Consider the following 16,524-nt stretch of genomic DNA (forward strand, 5'->3'; position numbering starts at 1 on the left):
AAAAAAAACTTTACAAATGAAAATATGCCAAAATTTCAGGTGAGAAATATGTCTTTATATTGATCTATACACAAATTTCCGTCCAGACGATAAAAATAACTTTGTTCAAAAAAATGAAACGTATTCAGAAAGTACAATATAAACTAAATGTGATTTTAGCTACATTCGTCAGCTCTGGGAAAGATAAAATTTAAAGGTGATTAGACTATGCAGATGGTCAGGAAAAGGTTGTATATAGTAACATGATAACAGAAAATATTTTAATGAAAAACAAACTGGATATATTTTTTTCCAACCGGAAATCACATTATTCTAAAACAGAGGATCTCATTTCGAAGGAGATCAAATAATTTAGGTTCGATTAGAATTAACTAACCAAGGGCAGACTTCAGCCATCTCAGATTTTGATCTAACTTGTTTACACTCATCCAGGGTGATGGGCAATTCCAGCTCATGGGAAAAACAATTATCGCAGACAAAAGGCGGCCCTTCTCACATTTGTAAGGCAGTATTTGCCCGACCTCGACATTCCCAGGTGGCTCCACTGAATTCTCTTGTTAGCTCTCTCCTCAGTCTTTGATGTGGACACAGATTATATCTTACAATAGACCTCAAAGAGGGAGGCAGCTGCGTGCATTCGGTAGAAAATAGAAAAAGGCATGGCCAGGTTGACCACTATTATCCAGGGTTCAAAGCCAAAGACAATTTCCTCCAATCCATTGTCGTACTCTGGGCGGCAGCCAAAGGCGGGAGGGATCCAGAGCTGCAAGAGAAGAGGAGGTGGTCCCAGCAGCCGCCCGGGGGTCCCCCACAAACCCAGGCGCTGACCTGGACTCAGGGAGACCAAGTCACACCTGTCACAGGGGTAAGCAGCCCCTGCGTGTTTCCCATCTCTATGGAGCGCGTCAGTCCCCTGAGCCCCGATCCTGCACGAACGTTCTTCACACCTACCTGGTTCTCTCCATCCCCACAGCCCTCACCTTGGTCTGGTCCTCCGTCTCCCCCTCCCCGGACTGCTGCAATGCCTCCCATGATCCCCTCCACTCCAGTGGGCTCCTTCGATTCCCCCCCCCCCTCCAGCCCATCACGTGGCTTCAGAGTGATCTTTATAAAGCACGCATCTGACCTTGTCACTCCTCTGCTGACCACTCACCAGGGCTCCAAATGCCTTCAGGAGACAGTCAAAATTCCCTCAATGATCGGGAACACATCCACATCTCCACATCCCTCATCACGCCCTTCACTCTGGCCCTCCCAGGCTGTTCACAGCCCCCAAATGTGCCTTTCCCCAGCCTTCAGGGTTTTGCTCCTGCCTCTTCCTCTATCAGGGACTCCCTGTCTTCCTTCTTCTGCTAAGTCCTACCTTCTTCCAAGTCCTGAGACACCTCCCTTCCAGGAAGCCCTCCTTGATCTAACCAGTCAGGCAGGAACTCCCTGTGTGTTCCCATAGCCCCCAGTGTTTTCCTACAGTGGTGCTCCCTGTTTCCCACACCCGTCTTTACATTTCACCATTGGTGCTTGGGGGTCCCAGCCACATGGGTCTGGGCTGGTGAGTTCTGTGGTCCTTTTTCTGGCTTGTCCTTGGCTTAGAGAGGCAGCCCAGGCCCTGCCCACATCCCCCTGATCAGGAGGAGAAGCACATGCCGTGGAACCAGCCCTGGGTTCCTGCCACTTACAGACTACAATTTAACATCTCCAAGCCACAGTTTCCTCACCTATAAGATGGGAATACTAACACCTGCCTCAGAGGGCTCAGATGAGAATAAAATGGCAACTAAGTCTGCAAAACATAAAGCAATAACCTATTATTTTTGTTGCTCATGGAACCCACACACTGGTTCCCCCTTCTCAGCCTCCCTGTCCCAGCTCCTCCTTCTCTACCTCCCCTTAAATTGTTGGGCTCCTAGACCTGCTTCCCTCTCACACTGACATTTCTACAACTTTCTCCATCCCTACACTGTGGGAGGCAGCCTCTCGGGTGACCCCCAATGGTCCCACCTCCTGGGAATCTTGTGGAGCCCTGTCCCCTTGAGTTGGACTGAATCTAGTGACTCTCTTCTAACCAACAGAATATGACACAAGTCATGGGATGTCACTTCTGAGATTAGGTTACAAAAGGACTCTGGAGTCCATCTTGCTCACCCCCTCTTGCAAGAGAGGAAGCTGGCTGCCATGTGAGCCAGCCTATGGAGAGGCCACATGGCCAGGAACTGAGGGGGATCTCGGGCCCGCAGCCAGCAAGGAACTCAAACCCTCAGCCCAACAGCCCACCAGGAACCGAATCCTTCCAACAGCCACATAAGTGAGTTTAGAAACAGACCCCCTTCCCCTCCAAAATCAAGCCATGAAATGACTGCAGCCCCAGTGGGCAGTTTGGCCACAGCCTGTAAGGGACCCTGAGCAGAGCCACCCAGCTAAGTCACACTCAGATTCCTGACCCAGAGAAGCTGTGAAATAAGAAATGTCTGGGGCTTCCCTGGTGGCGCAGTGGTTGAGAGTCTGCCTGCCAATGCAGGGGACGCGGGTTCAAGCCCTGGTCTGGGAAGATCCCACATGCCGCGGAGCAACTGGGCCCGTGAACCACAACTACTGAGCCTGCGCGTCTGGAGCCTGTGCTCCGCAACAGGAGAGGCCGCGATAGTGAGAGGCCCACGCACCGCGATGAAGAGTAGCCCCCGCTTGCCGCAACTAGAGAAAGCCCTTGCACAGAAACAAAGACCCAACACAGCTAAAAATAAATAAATAAATAATAATAATAAATAAAAAATAAAGGAATTCCTTAAAAAAAAAAAGAAATGTCTGTTGTTTTAAGTTGCCAAGTTTAGGGGTCTTCTTACGCAGCAATGGGTAACTGATACACGTGGCTTTCATTAACATCTCCATATAGAACACTCGTGGCCTTATATCTCTAGCCCACTGTGTTCTCTGTGTTCTGGGTCCTTAAGGGTCATCCTCCCATGCCAGCTGGCTCTTCCCTCCCTCCTTAGCTGGTTCCTCCTCCTTTGCTCAGTCTCTTAATGTTGGCTGGTCCCAGGGCTCATTCATTCCTGGGTCCTCTTCTCTACCCTATACCCATGACCCCTGATGATCTCACCCAGTCCTGGTTGTAAATACCAGCTATGGGCCTACGACTTCCCAATCTAAATCACCAGCCTGGTCTACCCTTGAGAATTGCAGGCTCGTATATCCCACTGGCTACTTGGTTGTCTAAAATGCATCTCAAACTCAACATTACATTCCCATTTCTCCCCGCCTCCTCAGCAACATCTTCCTCCCAGAGGCTCAATCAAAATTTCAGGCATCATCCTCATGTTCTCACTCATTCTCATAACAATCCGCCTGCCACCCAATCCATCAATTCTCAATCCACCCATTTCTCTCCACTCCACCAGCCAGGCCACCACCCCCATCTCTCACCTGGACCATTGCAGTGGCTCCCTGCTTAAGCTCTCAGCCTACAGTCTATTCACCACTCATCGCCAGATTAATTATTTATGTAAGATGGTGTCCCTTTCCTGGTTAAACACCCAAGGGCTTCACAGCACATTTAAAATAAGATCTACCTGCTACACGGGATGGCAGAGCCCTCTGTTAGATGATCCCTTACCACCCTCAAACCCAGCTCCCCAGATTGTCCCCCACCCACCCACCCCAGTCACATGCCCTTCCTCCTCTTCTCAAAGGAGGCAAGCTCCTCCCACCCAGGGTTTTGCACTGGGTACTTCCTCTGCCTGGAGCATCCATAGCTCCTTCTGCCATCCAGCTCTGGTCTCTAATCCCACTGCCTGAGAAAGCCCTTCCCACCAACTTGGCCATGTGATCTACCATGGCCATCCAAGCACCAGCTCACGCACCATCCTTTCTTACTTCCCTGCAGGGCACACATCACTATAGGCATTTCTCCTGTTTGATTTTTTGTTGCTAGTCCTGGCATCTGGTTTATAAGCCCCACAGGAGGAAGACCAGAGCTCTGGGGCATGTTGCACCCTCATCACTCACAGGACTGCTGGCCCTCAGTGGGCACACAGAGGATATATTGTCAGGAAAGGAGGGAAAATGAGAAGAAAAGGAAGAGACCTTCAAGATGGCAGAAGAGTAAGACGTGGAGATCACCTTCCTCCCCATAAATACATCAAAAACACATCTGCATGTGGAACAACTTCTACAGAACACCTACTGAATGCTGACAGAAGACCTCAGACTTCCCAAAAGGCAAGAAAATCCCCACGTACTGGAGTAGGGCAAAAGAAAAAAGAAAAAACAGAGACAAAAGAATAGGGACAAGACCTGCACCTCTGGGAGGGAGCTGTGAAGGAGGAAATGTTTCCACACACTAGGAAGCCCCTTCACTGGCAGGGATGGGGGGTGGGCGGGGGGGAAGCTTTGGAGCCACGGAGGAGAGCACGGCAACAGGGGTGCGGAGGGCAAAGCGAAGAGATCCCTGGACAGAGGATCGGTGCCGACCAGCACTCACCAGCCCGAGAGGCTTGTCTGCTCACCCGCTGGGGCAGGTGGGGGCTGGGAGCTGAGGCTCGGGTTTCGGAGGTCGGATCCCAGGGAGAGGACTGGGGTTGGCTGCGTGAACACAGCCTGAAGGGGTCTAGTACGTCACAGCTAGCCGGGAGGGAGTCCAGGAAAAAGTCTGGAGCTGCTGGAGAGGCAAGAGACCATTGTTTCAGGGTGCACGAGGAGAGGGGATTCCTCCCCTGTCTGCCCACAGGGGGCAGAGCACCGCCTAAATGAGCTCCAGATACGGGCGCAATCCGCGGCTAACAGCTCAGACACCGGAGACAGGCATGAATCACTAACGCTGCTGCTGCTGCCACCAAGAATCCTGTGTGCAAGCACAGGTCACTACCCATACCCACCCTGGGAGCCTGTGCAGCCCACCACTGCCAGGGTCCCATGATCCAGGGACAAGTTCCCCGGGAGAACACACGGCACACCTCAGGCTGTTGTAATGTCACGCCAGCCTCTGCTGCCTCAGGCTCGCCCCTCATTCCAATTATGACTACCATACCCCTGCCTCTCCCCGGCCTGAGTAAGAGCCACCTAATCAGCTGCTGCTTTAACCCCCTCCTGTCTGGGCAGATAACAGACTCCTGAGGGCAGCCTACAAGCAGAGGCAGGGCCTAAACCAAAGCTGAACCCCAGGAGCTGTGCTAATAAAGAAGAGAAAGGAAAATTTCTCCATGCAGCCTCAGAGCAGCAGATTAAATCCCCACAATCAACTTGATAAACCCTGCATCTGAAGAATACCTGAATAGACAACGAATGTTCCCAAAATTGAGGCAGTGGACTTTGGGAGCAACTGTAGACTTGGAGTTAGCTTTCTGCATCTAATTTGTTTTTGGTTTTATGTTTATCTTAGTTTAGTATTTAGTGCTTATTATCATGGGTGGATTTGTTTATTGGTTTGGTTGTCCTCTTCCTTTTTTTAAAATATATTTTTCCTTTTTCTCTTTTTGTGAGTGTGTATGTGTATGCTTCTTTGTGTGATTTTGTCTGTATAGGTTTGATTTTACCATTTGTCCTAGGGATCTGTCTGTTCATTTTTTGTTTGTTTTTGTTTTTGTTTTTTTTCTCTCTTCCTTTTCTTCTGAGCCGTGTGGCTGGCAGGGTCTTGCTGCTCCGGCCAGGTGTCGGGCCTGAGCCTCCGAGGTGGGAGGACCAAGTCCAGGACATTGGACCACCAGAAACCTCCCAGCCCCACGTAATATCAATCAGCAAGAGCTCTCCCAGAGAACTTCATCTCAACACTAAGACCCAGCTCCACCCAACAGCCAGCAAATTCCAGTGCTGGACACCCCATGCCAAACAACTAGCAAGACAGGAACACAACCCCACCTTTTAGGCAGAGAGGCTGCCTAAAGTCATACTAAGTTCACAGACACTCCAAAACACACCACTGGACATGGCCCTGCCCACCAGAAGGCCAAGATACAGCCCCACCCACCAGAACACAGGCACCAGTCCCCCCCACCAGGAAGCCTACACAGCCACTGAACCAACCTCACCCGTTGGGGGAAGACACCAAAAATAATGCGAACTATGGACTTGCAGCCTGCGAAAAGGAGACCCCAAACACAGTAAGTTAAACAAAATGAGAAAACAGAGAAATATGCAGCATGAAGGAGCAAGGTAAAAACCCACCAGACCAAACAAATGAAGAGGAAATAGGTAGTCTACCTGAAAAAGAATTCAGAGTAATGATAGTAAAGATGATCCAAAATCTCTGAAATAGAATGGAGAAAATACAAGAAATGTTTAACAAGGACCTAGAAGCACTAAAGAGCAAACAAACAGTGATGAACAACATAATAAATGAAATTAAAAATACTCTAGAAGGAATCACTAGCAGAATAACTGAGGTAGAAAAACGGATAAGTGACCCGGAAAACAAAATAGTGGAAATAACTACCGCAGAGCAGAATAAAGAAAAAAGAATGAAAAGAATTGAGGACAGTGTCAGAGACCTCTGGGACAACATTAAATGCAACAACATTTGAATTTTAGGGGCCCCAGAAGAAGAAGAGAAAAAGAAAGGGCCTGAGAAAATATTTGAAGAGATTATAGTTGAAAACTTCCCTAACATGAGAAAAGAAATAGCCAATCAAGTCCAAGAAGTGCAGAGAGTCCCATACAGGATAAATCCAAGGAGAAACATGCCAAGACACATATTAATCAAACTATCAAAAATTAAATTCAAAGAAAAAATATTAAAAGCAGCAAGGGAAAAGTGACAAATAACATAAAAGGGAAACCCAATAAGGTTAACAGCTGATCTTTAAGCAGAAACTCTGCAAGCCAGAAGAGAGTGGCAGGACATATTTAAAGTGATGAAAGGGAACAACCTACAACCAAGATTACTCTGCCCAGCAAGAATCACATTCAGATTCGATGGAGAAATTAAAACCTTTACAGATAAGCAAAAGTTAAGAGAATTCAGTACCACCAAAACCAGCTTTATAACAAATGCTAAAGGAACTTCTCTAGGCAGGAAACACAAGAGAAGGAAAAGACCTACAATAACAAACCCAAAACAATTAAGAAAATGGTAATAGGAACATACATATCAATAATTACCTTAAATGTAAATGGATTAAGTGCTCCAACCAAAAGACATAGACTGGCTGAATGGATACAAAAACAAGACCTGTATATATGCTGTCTAAAAAACACCACACTTCAGACCTAGGGACACATACAGACTGAAAGTGAGGGGATGGAAAAAGATATTCCATGCAAATGGAAATCAAAAGAAAGCTGGAGTAGCAATTCTCATATCAGACAAAATAGACTTTAAAACAAAGACTATTACAAGAGACACAGAAGGACACTACATAATGATCAAGGGATCAATCCAAGAAGAAGATATAACAATGTAAATATTTATGCACTCAACGTAGGTGCACCTCAATACATAAGGCAAATGCTAACAGCCATAAAAGGGGAAATCAACAGTAACACAATCATAGTAGGGGACTTTAACACCCTACTTTCACCAATGGACAGATCATCCAAAATGAAAATAAATAAGGAAACACAAGCTTTAAAAGACATATTAGACCAGACAGACTTAATTGATATTTATAGGACATTCCATCCAAAAACAACAGAATACACTTTCTTCTCAAGTGCTCATGGAACATTCTCCAGGATAGATCATATCTTGGGTCACAAATGAAGCCTTGGTAAATTTAAGAAAATTGAAATTGTATCAAGTATCTTTTCCAACCACAACGCTATGAGACGAGATATCAATTACAGGGAAAAAAAGCTGTAAAAAATACAAACACTTGGAGGCTACACAATACACTACTAAATAACCAAGAGATCACTGAAGAAATCAAAGAGGAAATCAAAAACTACCTAGAAACAAATGACAATGAAAACATGATGACCCAAAACCTATGGGATGCAGCAAAAGCAGTTCTAAGAGGGAAGTTTATAGCAATACAATCCTACCTCAAGAAAGAAGAAACATCTCAAATAAACAACCTAACCTTACACCTAAAGCAACACTCCCAAACTCATTCTATGAGGCCACCATCATCCTGATACCAAAACCAGACAAAGATACTACAAAAAAAGAAAATTACAGACTAATATCACTGATGAATATAGATGCAAAAATCCTCAACAAAATACTAGCAAACAGAATCCAACAGCACATTAAAAAGATCATAGACCATGATCAAGTGGGGTTTATCCCAGGGATGCAAGGATTCTTCAATATACACAAATCAATATGATACACCATATTAACAAAGTGAAGGCTAAAAACCATATGATCATCTTAATAGATGCAGAAAAAGCTTTCAAGAAAATGCAACACCAATTTATGATAAAAACTCTCCAGAAAGTAGGCATAGAGGGAACTTACCTCAACATAATAAAGGCCATATATGACAAACCCACAGCCAACATCATTCTCAATGGTGAAAAATTGAAACCATTTCCTCTAAAATCAGGAACAAGACAAGGATGCCCACTCTCACCACTATTATTCAACATAGTTTTGGAAGTTTTAGCCACAGCAATCAGAGAAGAAAAAGAAATAAAAGGAATCCAAATCAGAAAAGAAGTAAAGCTGTCACTGTTTGCAGATGACATGATACTATGCATAGAGAATCCTAAAGATGCTACTAGAAAACTACTAGAGCTAATCAATGAATTTGGTTAAGTAGCAGGATACAAAATTAATGCACAGAAATCTCTTGCATTCCTATACACTAATGATAAAAAATCTGACAGATAAATTAAGGAAACCCTCCCATTTACCACTGCAACAAAAAGAATAAAATACCTAGGAATAAACCTACCTAAGGAGACAGAAGACCTGTATGCAGATAGACACTGACGAAGGAAATTAAAGATGATACAACCAGATGGAGAGATATAACATGTTCTTGGATTGGAAGAATCAACATTGTGAAAATGACTATACTACCCAAAGCAATCTACAGATTCAATGCAATCCCTATCATGCTACCAATGGCATTTTTCATAGAACTAGAATAAAAAATTTTACAATTTGTATGGAAACACAAAAGACCCCAAATAGCCAAAGCAATCTTGAGAAAGAAAAACGGAGCAGGAGGAATCAGGCTCCCGGACTTCAGACTATACTACAAAGCTACAGTAATCAAGACAGTATAGTACTGGCACAAAAACAGAAATATAGATCAATGGAACAGGATAGAAAGCCCAGAGATAAACCCACGCACATATGGTCACCTTATCTGTGACAAAGGAGGCAAGAATATACAATGGAGAAAAGACAGTCTCTTCAATAAGTGGTGCTGGGAAAACTGGACAGCTACATGTAAAAGAATGAAATTAGAACACTTCCTAACACCACGCACAAAGATAAACTCAAAATGGTTTAAAGACCTAAATGTAAGGCCAGACACTATAAAACTCTTAGAGGAAAACATAGGCAAAACACCCTATGACATAAATCACAGCAAGATCCTTTTTGACCCACCTCCTTGAGAAATGGAAATAAAAACAAAAATAAACAAATGGGACCTAATGAAACTTAAAAGCTTTTGCACAGCAAAGGAAACCATAAACAAGGTGAAAAGACAACCCTCAGAATGGGAGAAAATATTTGCAAAATGAAGCAACTGACAAAGGATTAATCTCCAAAATATACAAGCAGCTCATGCAGCTCAATATCAAAAAAACAAACAACCCAATCCAAAAATGGGCAGAAGACCTAAACAGACATTTCTCCAAAGAAGATCTACAGATTGCCAACAAACACATGAAAGGATGCTCAACATCACTAACCATTAGAGAAATGCAAATCAAAACCACAATGAGGTATCACCTCACACTGGTCAGAATGGCCATCATCAAAAAATCTACAAACAATAAATGCTGGAGAGGGTGTGGAGAAAAGGGAACCCTCTTGCACTGTTGGTGGGAATGTTGATACAGCCACTACGGAGAACAGTATGGAGGTTCCTTAAAAAACTAAAAATAGAACTACCATACGACCCAGCAATCTCACTACTGGGCATATACCCTGAAGAAAACCATAATTCAGAAAGAGTCATGTACCACAATGTTCACTGCAGCTCTATTTACAATAGCCAGGACATGGAAGCAACCTAATTGTCCATCGACAGATGAATGGATAAAGAAGATGTGGCACATAGATACAATGGAATATTACTCAGCCATAAAAAGAAACGAAATTGAGTTATTTGTAGTGAGGTGGATGGACCTAGAGTCCATCATACAGAGTGAAGTAAGTCAGAAAGAGAAAAACAAATACCATATGCTAACACATATATGTGGAATCTAAAAAAAAAAAAAAAAAAAAAAAAAGGCTCTGATGAACGTAGGGCCAGGACAGGAATAAAGACACAGACATAGAGAATGGACTTGAGGACACGGGGAGGGGAAAGGGTAAGCTGGGATGAGGTGAAAGGGTAGCATTGGCATATTTACACTACCAAATGTAAAACAGATAGCTAGTGGGAAGTAGCTGCATAGCACAGGGAGATCAGCTTGGTGCTTTGTGACCACCTAGAGGGGTGGCATAGGGAGGGTGGGAGGGAGACACAAGAGGGAGGAGATATGGGGATATATGTATATGTATAGCTGATTCACTTTGTTATACAGCAGAAACTAACACAACATTGTAAAGCAAATTATACTACATTAAATATGTTAAAAAGATAAAAAGAAAGAAAATGAGAATAAAAGAAGAGATTATGGACCTCTTTCCTGAAATCCAGATCTTTCCATCTGTTGTGAAGTTGGCTATAATTCTTGCTACTCATCCCCTTGAAAGGCGATCTATGCCCCCTCCCCTTGAATCTGGGTGGATGCTGTCACTGCTGGACCCATAAAATATGGCAGAAATGGTGCCGTGCAATGTCCACACCCAGACCTTAAGAGACTGGCGCTTCCAATCCTTTGGAAGCTGGCTCTGGGTCCTGAGCCATCACCTAAGAAGTCCACCTCCCCTGAGACCGCCGGGCTGGAGAGTCCCCACGAACATGCTGCAGCCAGAGTCCCCGCTGAGTCCAGCCTTTCAGCCTCCCCAACCCAAGGCACCAGATCGTGGACTTTCCAACCCAAGCAGCCCATCCAGTAGCTTCAGTCAGTTTCATTAGGAATAGAATTGTCCAGCCAAGCCCTGCCAGAATTCCTAACCCACAAGGTCCTGAGACATAATAAAATGGTGGTTGTTTTTGTCATGCATTTGGGGTCACTGGTTACACAGCAATAGAAAACCAAAATATCTGCCTGTTGGTTATGTCCACTTGGATGTCCAAGAGACCTTACCACTGAATGTGTCCAGTACTAAACCCGCGTGCTTCCTTCCACCTGAGCCCCCTCCCAAGCCTGCTCCCCCTCCAGAGACCCTAATCTCCATAAATAGCATCACCATGTACCAGGAACTCAAGGCGGAACCTGGGAGCCGCTCTTGGCATCCCTCTCCCTTCACAGGCTACAACATGGATGAACCTGAAGGTCCTTGCACCACGTCAGATAAATCCCGTATGATTCCACTTATATGAGATACCCAGAGAGTCAAACTCATAGAGAAAGAGAGTAGAACGGTGGTTGCCAGGGGATGGGAGTGGAGGGAATGGAGAGTTGTTTCATGAGTACAAAATTTCAGTTTTGCAAAGTGAAAAAGTTTTAGAGGTGGGTGGCGGTGATGGTAGCACAATCATGTGAATGCACTAAATGCTACAGAATCGTGCACTGGAAAATGGTTAAAATGGTAAATTTTAGATTATGTGTTCATTACCACGATTAAAATTTAATTTAATTTAAAAGAATAAAAACACGAATCAGATCTTGTCACTCAGAGCATAAAACCCTTAGATGGTTTTCTGTTGCATTTAGGATTAAGTCCTGGCTTGTGGCCATGGCTTACCAGGCCACACCTCTCTCCTCTTGCTCTCCAAGTTCTAGCCACGTGGGTTTCCTTCCAGGTCTTGAGCGCATCCAGCAAGCCCTGCCTTGCTCTGCATCCGTGGCTTCCCCGTACCTGCTGCTCCGCCCAGACTGCCCCACTCCACGAAGAGGAGGCCTCCCCTGAACCCCAGTGTTCCCACAGCACCCAAACTCTTCCGTCATCACACCCACCACCCTTTACTGTCCACCCCACAGCTGCCAATTGCCCCACGTGGTCGTGCACACCAGCACCTCCAGCCGCTGCCTCTGTGCCAGCTCCTGGTCCCGGACAGAAACAGTTCCTGCCTCTGTCAGATGCCTTTAGCACAACATGGGATGAAGTGCAGGGTTTCAAAGTGCTGCCCGTGGAGTTGGCTCAGGTCATCATAAGACATCAGCCTGCAATGACTTCCGTCCTCTGGCTCACTCCCCAGGGAACGGAGGCAGTGCCTGGGGCCATCAGGGGCAGAGCACAGAGATGAAGAGATAAAACGTGTCCTTCTCCTGGTCCAGAGCCCTGGACCTGGCCTTCGGGTCCCAAGAGACCATCAGTTGCCACTCGATTCTAGTATAGCAGCGCTATTCTCGGTCAAGCTGGTCCAAAAAAGCAAGCCAAGTGTATCACCTGGTGATCAAGCAAAAAACCAACACAGGGAAAGTGGTCTTTCTGAACTCACCAAAAAGAGAGATCTTCATACCTTGGGTGCATAAAAAAAAATACGCTTTAGGGGCTTTCTAGAACCAACTCTGACTTTATAAGAATCTAAGCTGATACACCCCTCTCTGGAATGTAAGCCTTACCTAAAATGCAGCCCCATTGTAGTTATTAATATCTCTCTCTCTTGTTTTCCTGTTTTAAGTCCTTTGTTCACTGCTGTACCCACATAGCTCCTGACACAGAGCAGGTGCCCCATAAATGTCCATAAGATGAAAGAAGAGGGCGCACCTAGAGCCACACTCTTCTGGGACCCCTTCTCCCTTCAGAACTCCCCATATGTGTCTGCCGACCTGGAGGGGGACCAAGGTCCAGGTGACCCAAAGCAAGAATCAGATGTTGTTGGCAGACACATGGTCCTTTCAGCTTCAGATGGACCCTCCCAATTTTGTGGCCTTAGGGTAATATCAAAAGTTGCAGTCCCTGGGCACGCACCAACTGATATTAGGGAGAGGAAGCAAAAAAGCCAGTAAGCTTCTGGGGAAACAGAGCAGCCCTGATGATATGGAGGCTGGTAGCAGAGAGTTGGCTGTGATGATGGGCGGGCCCCGTGGGCCGGGGCGTCGTCACCATTCCACCAGCCACAGTCACTGCAGATGCCTGTGTGCACCAAAGGCTGCTTCTCCCTCCTTTTTACCCAGACCTGCCGTCCTTCTATGTACCTCTAGAACAAATCCCAACAACACCCAATGCTTTGTATTCCTTTTCCTTCTGCCCATCCCCACCAGCACTGCCCTGGTTCAAGTTCCCATCATTTCCTATCTGGGCAGCTGTGTGGGGCTTCTGCTCCGGTTTCCCTGACTTTGATCTTACCTCCCTCCATCCTTCCTGCACGTTGCTGCTAGAAGATCATTCTAAAACACAAATCTGAGAGGGTCCTCTACTGCCCTCAGAGTGAAGACCAGACTCAGCCAGGCTTATGAAGCTCTGAGCAAGCCAGACCCGTCTAACCAGACCCTCCATCCTGTTTCCCGCCATCCTGCTTCACGTGTATGGAATTCATGACAAGCTGCTGGTGCTACTCAACTAGGCCATGGTGTCCTTTGCCTCTGTGTCTTTGCACACTGTGTGCCCTCTGCCCCAAGGCTTTCTTTTTCTTGCCTTGACCACAGTTGGCAAACTTCCAACTGTTCCTTGTGGCTGAGGCAGACAACATTGAGTGGCTGATTATACATCTTTTTCTACCTTGTTACCGTCTATTATAGAGGCTAGAAAGCAAAGCATCCACTTCCCCCTCCTCCCTTGCAGTTAGGGGTGGTCACGTCAATTGCAGACATTGCCTGGCACCAATCCTTCCCTCTGTCTTCCTGTCTTGAACCCAGACGTGATGCCTGGTGCTGCTGCAGCCATCCTATGGCCATGTGCCAACCACATTCAGTAGAAAGGTGAACAGTGCCTGGATCCTTGATGATAGGGTTCAGCTGCCAGGCCAACCCTGAACAGCCAACTTCCAGAATTCTTGTCTTTAAGACTGAAGATACTGCTGATCAAGCGTTCTGCTATTTGCAGCCAAAAGCACTCCTAATGGAGTCTCTGTCTCACCTCAAGCATCCCCTACTTATTGAAGTCCCTCTTTGAATCCATGCTCCCATTCCACCTTGCAGATAGCCCTGTCCCAGCATTTGCCATATTCACCGTACTATATTTTCTCCTTGTCTCCCTCTCCCACTAATACTGTGATCTTTTTGAGGAAAGAGATTACGTCTTCTCACCTTTAATTCTTAGTTCCCACCCCAGTCCATGGCACACAGATACTCAGTAAGCGGATTTGTAGAATATAAGCCTACGTTCCAGTCTAATATTTTAACCTTACGTTTCAATTATTTTGATTAAAAGCTGCCTTCATTCCTTATTTGAAAACGGCAAGGAAAATAGATTAATCAATATTTTTAAATAAAGAAATAACTTGCAGATTACCGAAATATTGCAGAGGAACAAAAAGGCTGCAATATTCCTTAAGACTCTTCTCTGGGCATTGCCCTGCAGGAAATGGGGGTGGCAGGCTGGGCCCAGGGCCCCTTCCCAGCTCTTCTCCTCTTCCTCTTTGCTACCAACTTCTCTCAGACACATATTTCCATTGGCCGCATGTGGCATCTCGCTGCCCTGGGGAGCCACGTCCCCGGCTGCAGGTCTGCTCTCAAAGCAAGAAGAAGGGAGGGATGTGGCATTGCCATTGCAGACTGTGACCACCTGCAGGGTTCTGATGTCCTTGGAGAGCTTCTCCGGCTCTCGGTGAATGGACTCAATGATGAAGAGGTTCTGGATGTATTTCTCAGCAACCACCAGGATGGAGTAGGGCAGGTTGTACCAGGTGTACGGGGGGCGGGACTCGGCACAGAGGATGGCCAGGATGGAGCCCCAGGAGATGAGCCAGGAGCTGGAGGCAGTGCCCACCAACAGGTCCGCGTCCAGTTTGCGGGCTGGATTTTTGGACTCATCTAGTGATTGCTCATCTAGCCTGTAAATCCGGATCCCAGCCAGCCCTGCCGCCCCCATGAGCATGAGCAAGATGATGGCATACAGGTAGAACATGATGAGTGCTGACTCACTCCTGGTTTTGGAACGCCCGATCCAAATCAGATACACCACCACGACCCCTATGGTGGCAGCCAGTGCAGTCAGGCCCAGTATCGAGCCCAGCATGACCCCGTGAGACCTGAACTGCATCTTCTGATGCTGATGACTGTCAACTTTGCGTCCGATGTTTTTCCACAGGACGTAGAGCATCGTGGAGGCCAGTATCTGATACTCTATGTTGAAAGGGTAGAGGTAGTAGATCCTGTGGGAGATGGCAGAGCAGAGGGTCGGGGGTGTGCAGTTACACGGAGGCGTGTGGTCATCTAAAACTAGGGGGGAGACAGACCACAGGGGAGGGCAATTAGCACATTCAGTGGCAAAGCAGAAAACCACAAAAAAAATATTCTCACTGTGGATTCATGCTTGGGTTTGCCATTGAATTAAAAGCTTTATTTCATGGCTTTTTGTCATGTTTAATATCATGGCTAAATTGACAGCCATGAATACTCCCCAAAGAGTACTAATCACACGAATTAGATCTTATCCATACATCAGAATATTGTCCAGCCATTGCAAATGGTATTTTAGAAATTTACTTATCAACATATAAAGACATTCAGAAGATATTGTTGAACAAAAGCAGCTTGCCAAAGAGGCTAGAGTATGGCTCCGTTTTTATAAATTATAGATATCTTGGTGATATATATATACAGAGAGAGAGAGATAGGGAGATAGACAGACATAGAAAAAAATATGGAAGGACATAAACTAAAATGTTAACAATGGTTATCTCTGGGCGGAAAAATGGCAGGTGATTTTTTTTTTTTTCAGTAAAAGAAACTTCTATTGAGATATAATTGACATACAACCTTATGTAAGTTTTCCTCTAGATTTTGCTTTGCTGTATTTTCTAAACTTTCTATATGAATATGATTGACCTGTGTGATTTTTAAATTACTTTTAAAAAACAACTTTGTGAGGGAAAATGCCCCTTATCAGCAAAAATTTTCCTCTTGAGAATATCCAAAGCCAGCAAGTGTGGCACGAGACAGGCCCCACCTTCTGAAAGACACTTGGCAATGGTATAAAGGACCATTTCATAACAAGGACGGGAAAAGCTGTAAGTAAATAATGAAATATGCAACAAAAGCCTTAAAGATGATAAAGTCTCTGGCCTATAATTCCAATCTATTCTAAGGGACAAGTCAAAAATATAGTCAAAGCATTAGATAAAATTTTGTTGTGTGTTTTTGAGAAAGAAAGAGAAACACCTCAATGTGTAACAATTTAGAAAGTGTTAAATGAATTTTGGTACCTCCTTACAATAGAATAGTAGGCAGCCATAAAAATTATAATTGTGTTTT

General features: G+C 45.4%; 1 protein-coding gene across 1 annotated transcript in view; it reads right to left on the reverse strand.

Moving 5' to 3' along the window:
* Positions 1 to 402: 402 nt before the first annotated feature.
* OTOP1 (otopetrin 1) overlaps positions 403 to 16,524 on the reverse strand; it is a 41,636-nt gene continuing 25,514 nt past the window's right edge. Inside the window, exons 5-6 of the mRNA XM_068542283.1 lie at positions 14,561 to 15,489; positions 403 to 763 (exon numbers count right to left, since the gene is read on the reverse strand). Coding sequence (XP_068398384.1) covers positions 593 to 763; positions 14,561 to 15,489 — 1,100 coding nt within the window. The 3' untranslated portion in view covers positions 403 to 592. The remainder of the gene's footprint in view (positions 764 to 14,560; positions 15,490 to 16,524) is intronic.

The sequence above is a fragment of the Eschrichtius robustus genome, chromosome 4 (assembly GCF_028021215.1).
Source record: "Eschrichtius robustus isolate mEscRob2 chromosome 4, mEscRob2.pri, whole genome shotgun sequence".
Lineage (NCBI taxonomy): Eukaryota > Metazoa > Chordata > Mammalia > Artiodactyla > Eschrichtiidae > Eschrichtius > Eschrichtius robustus.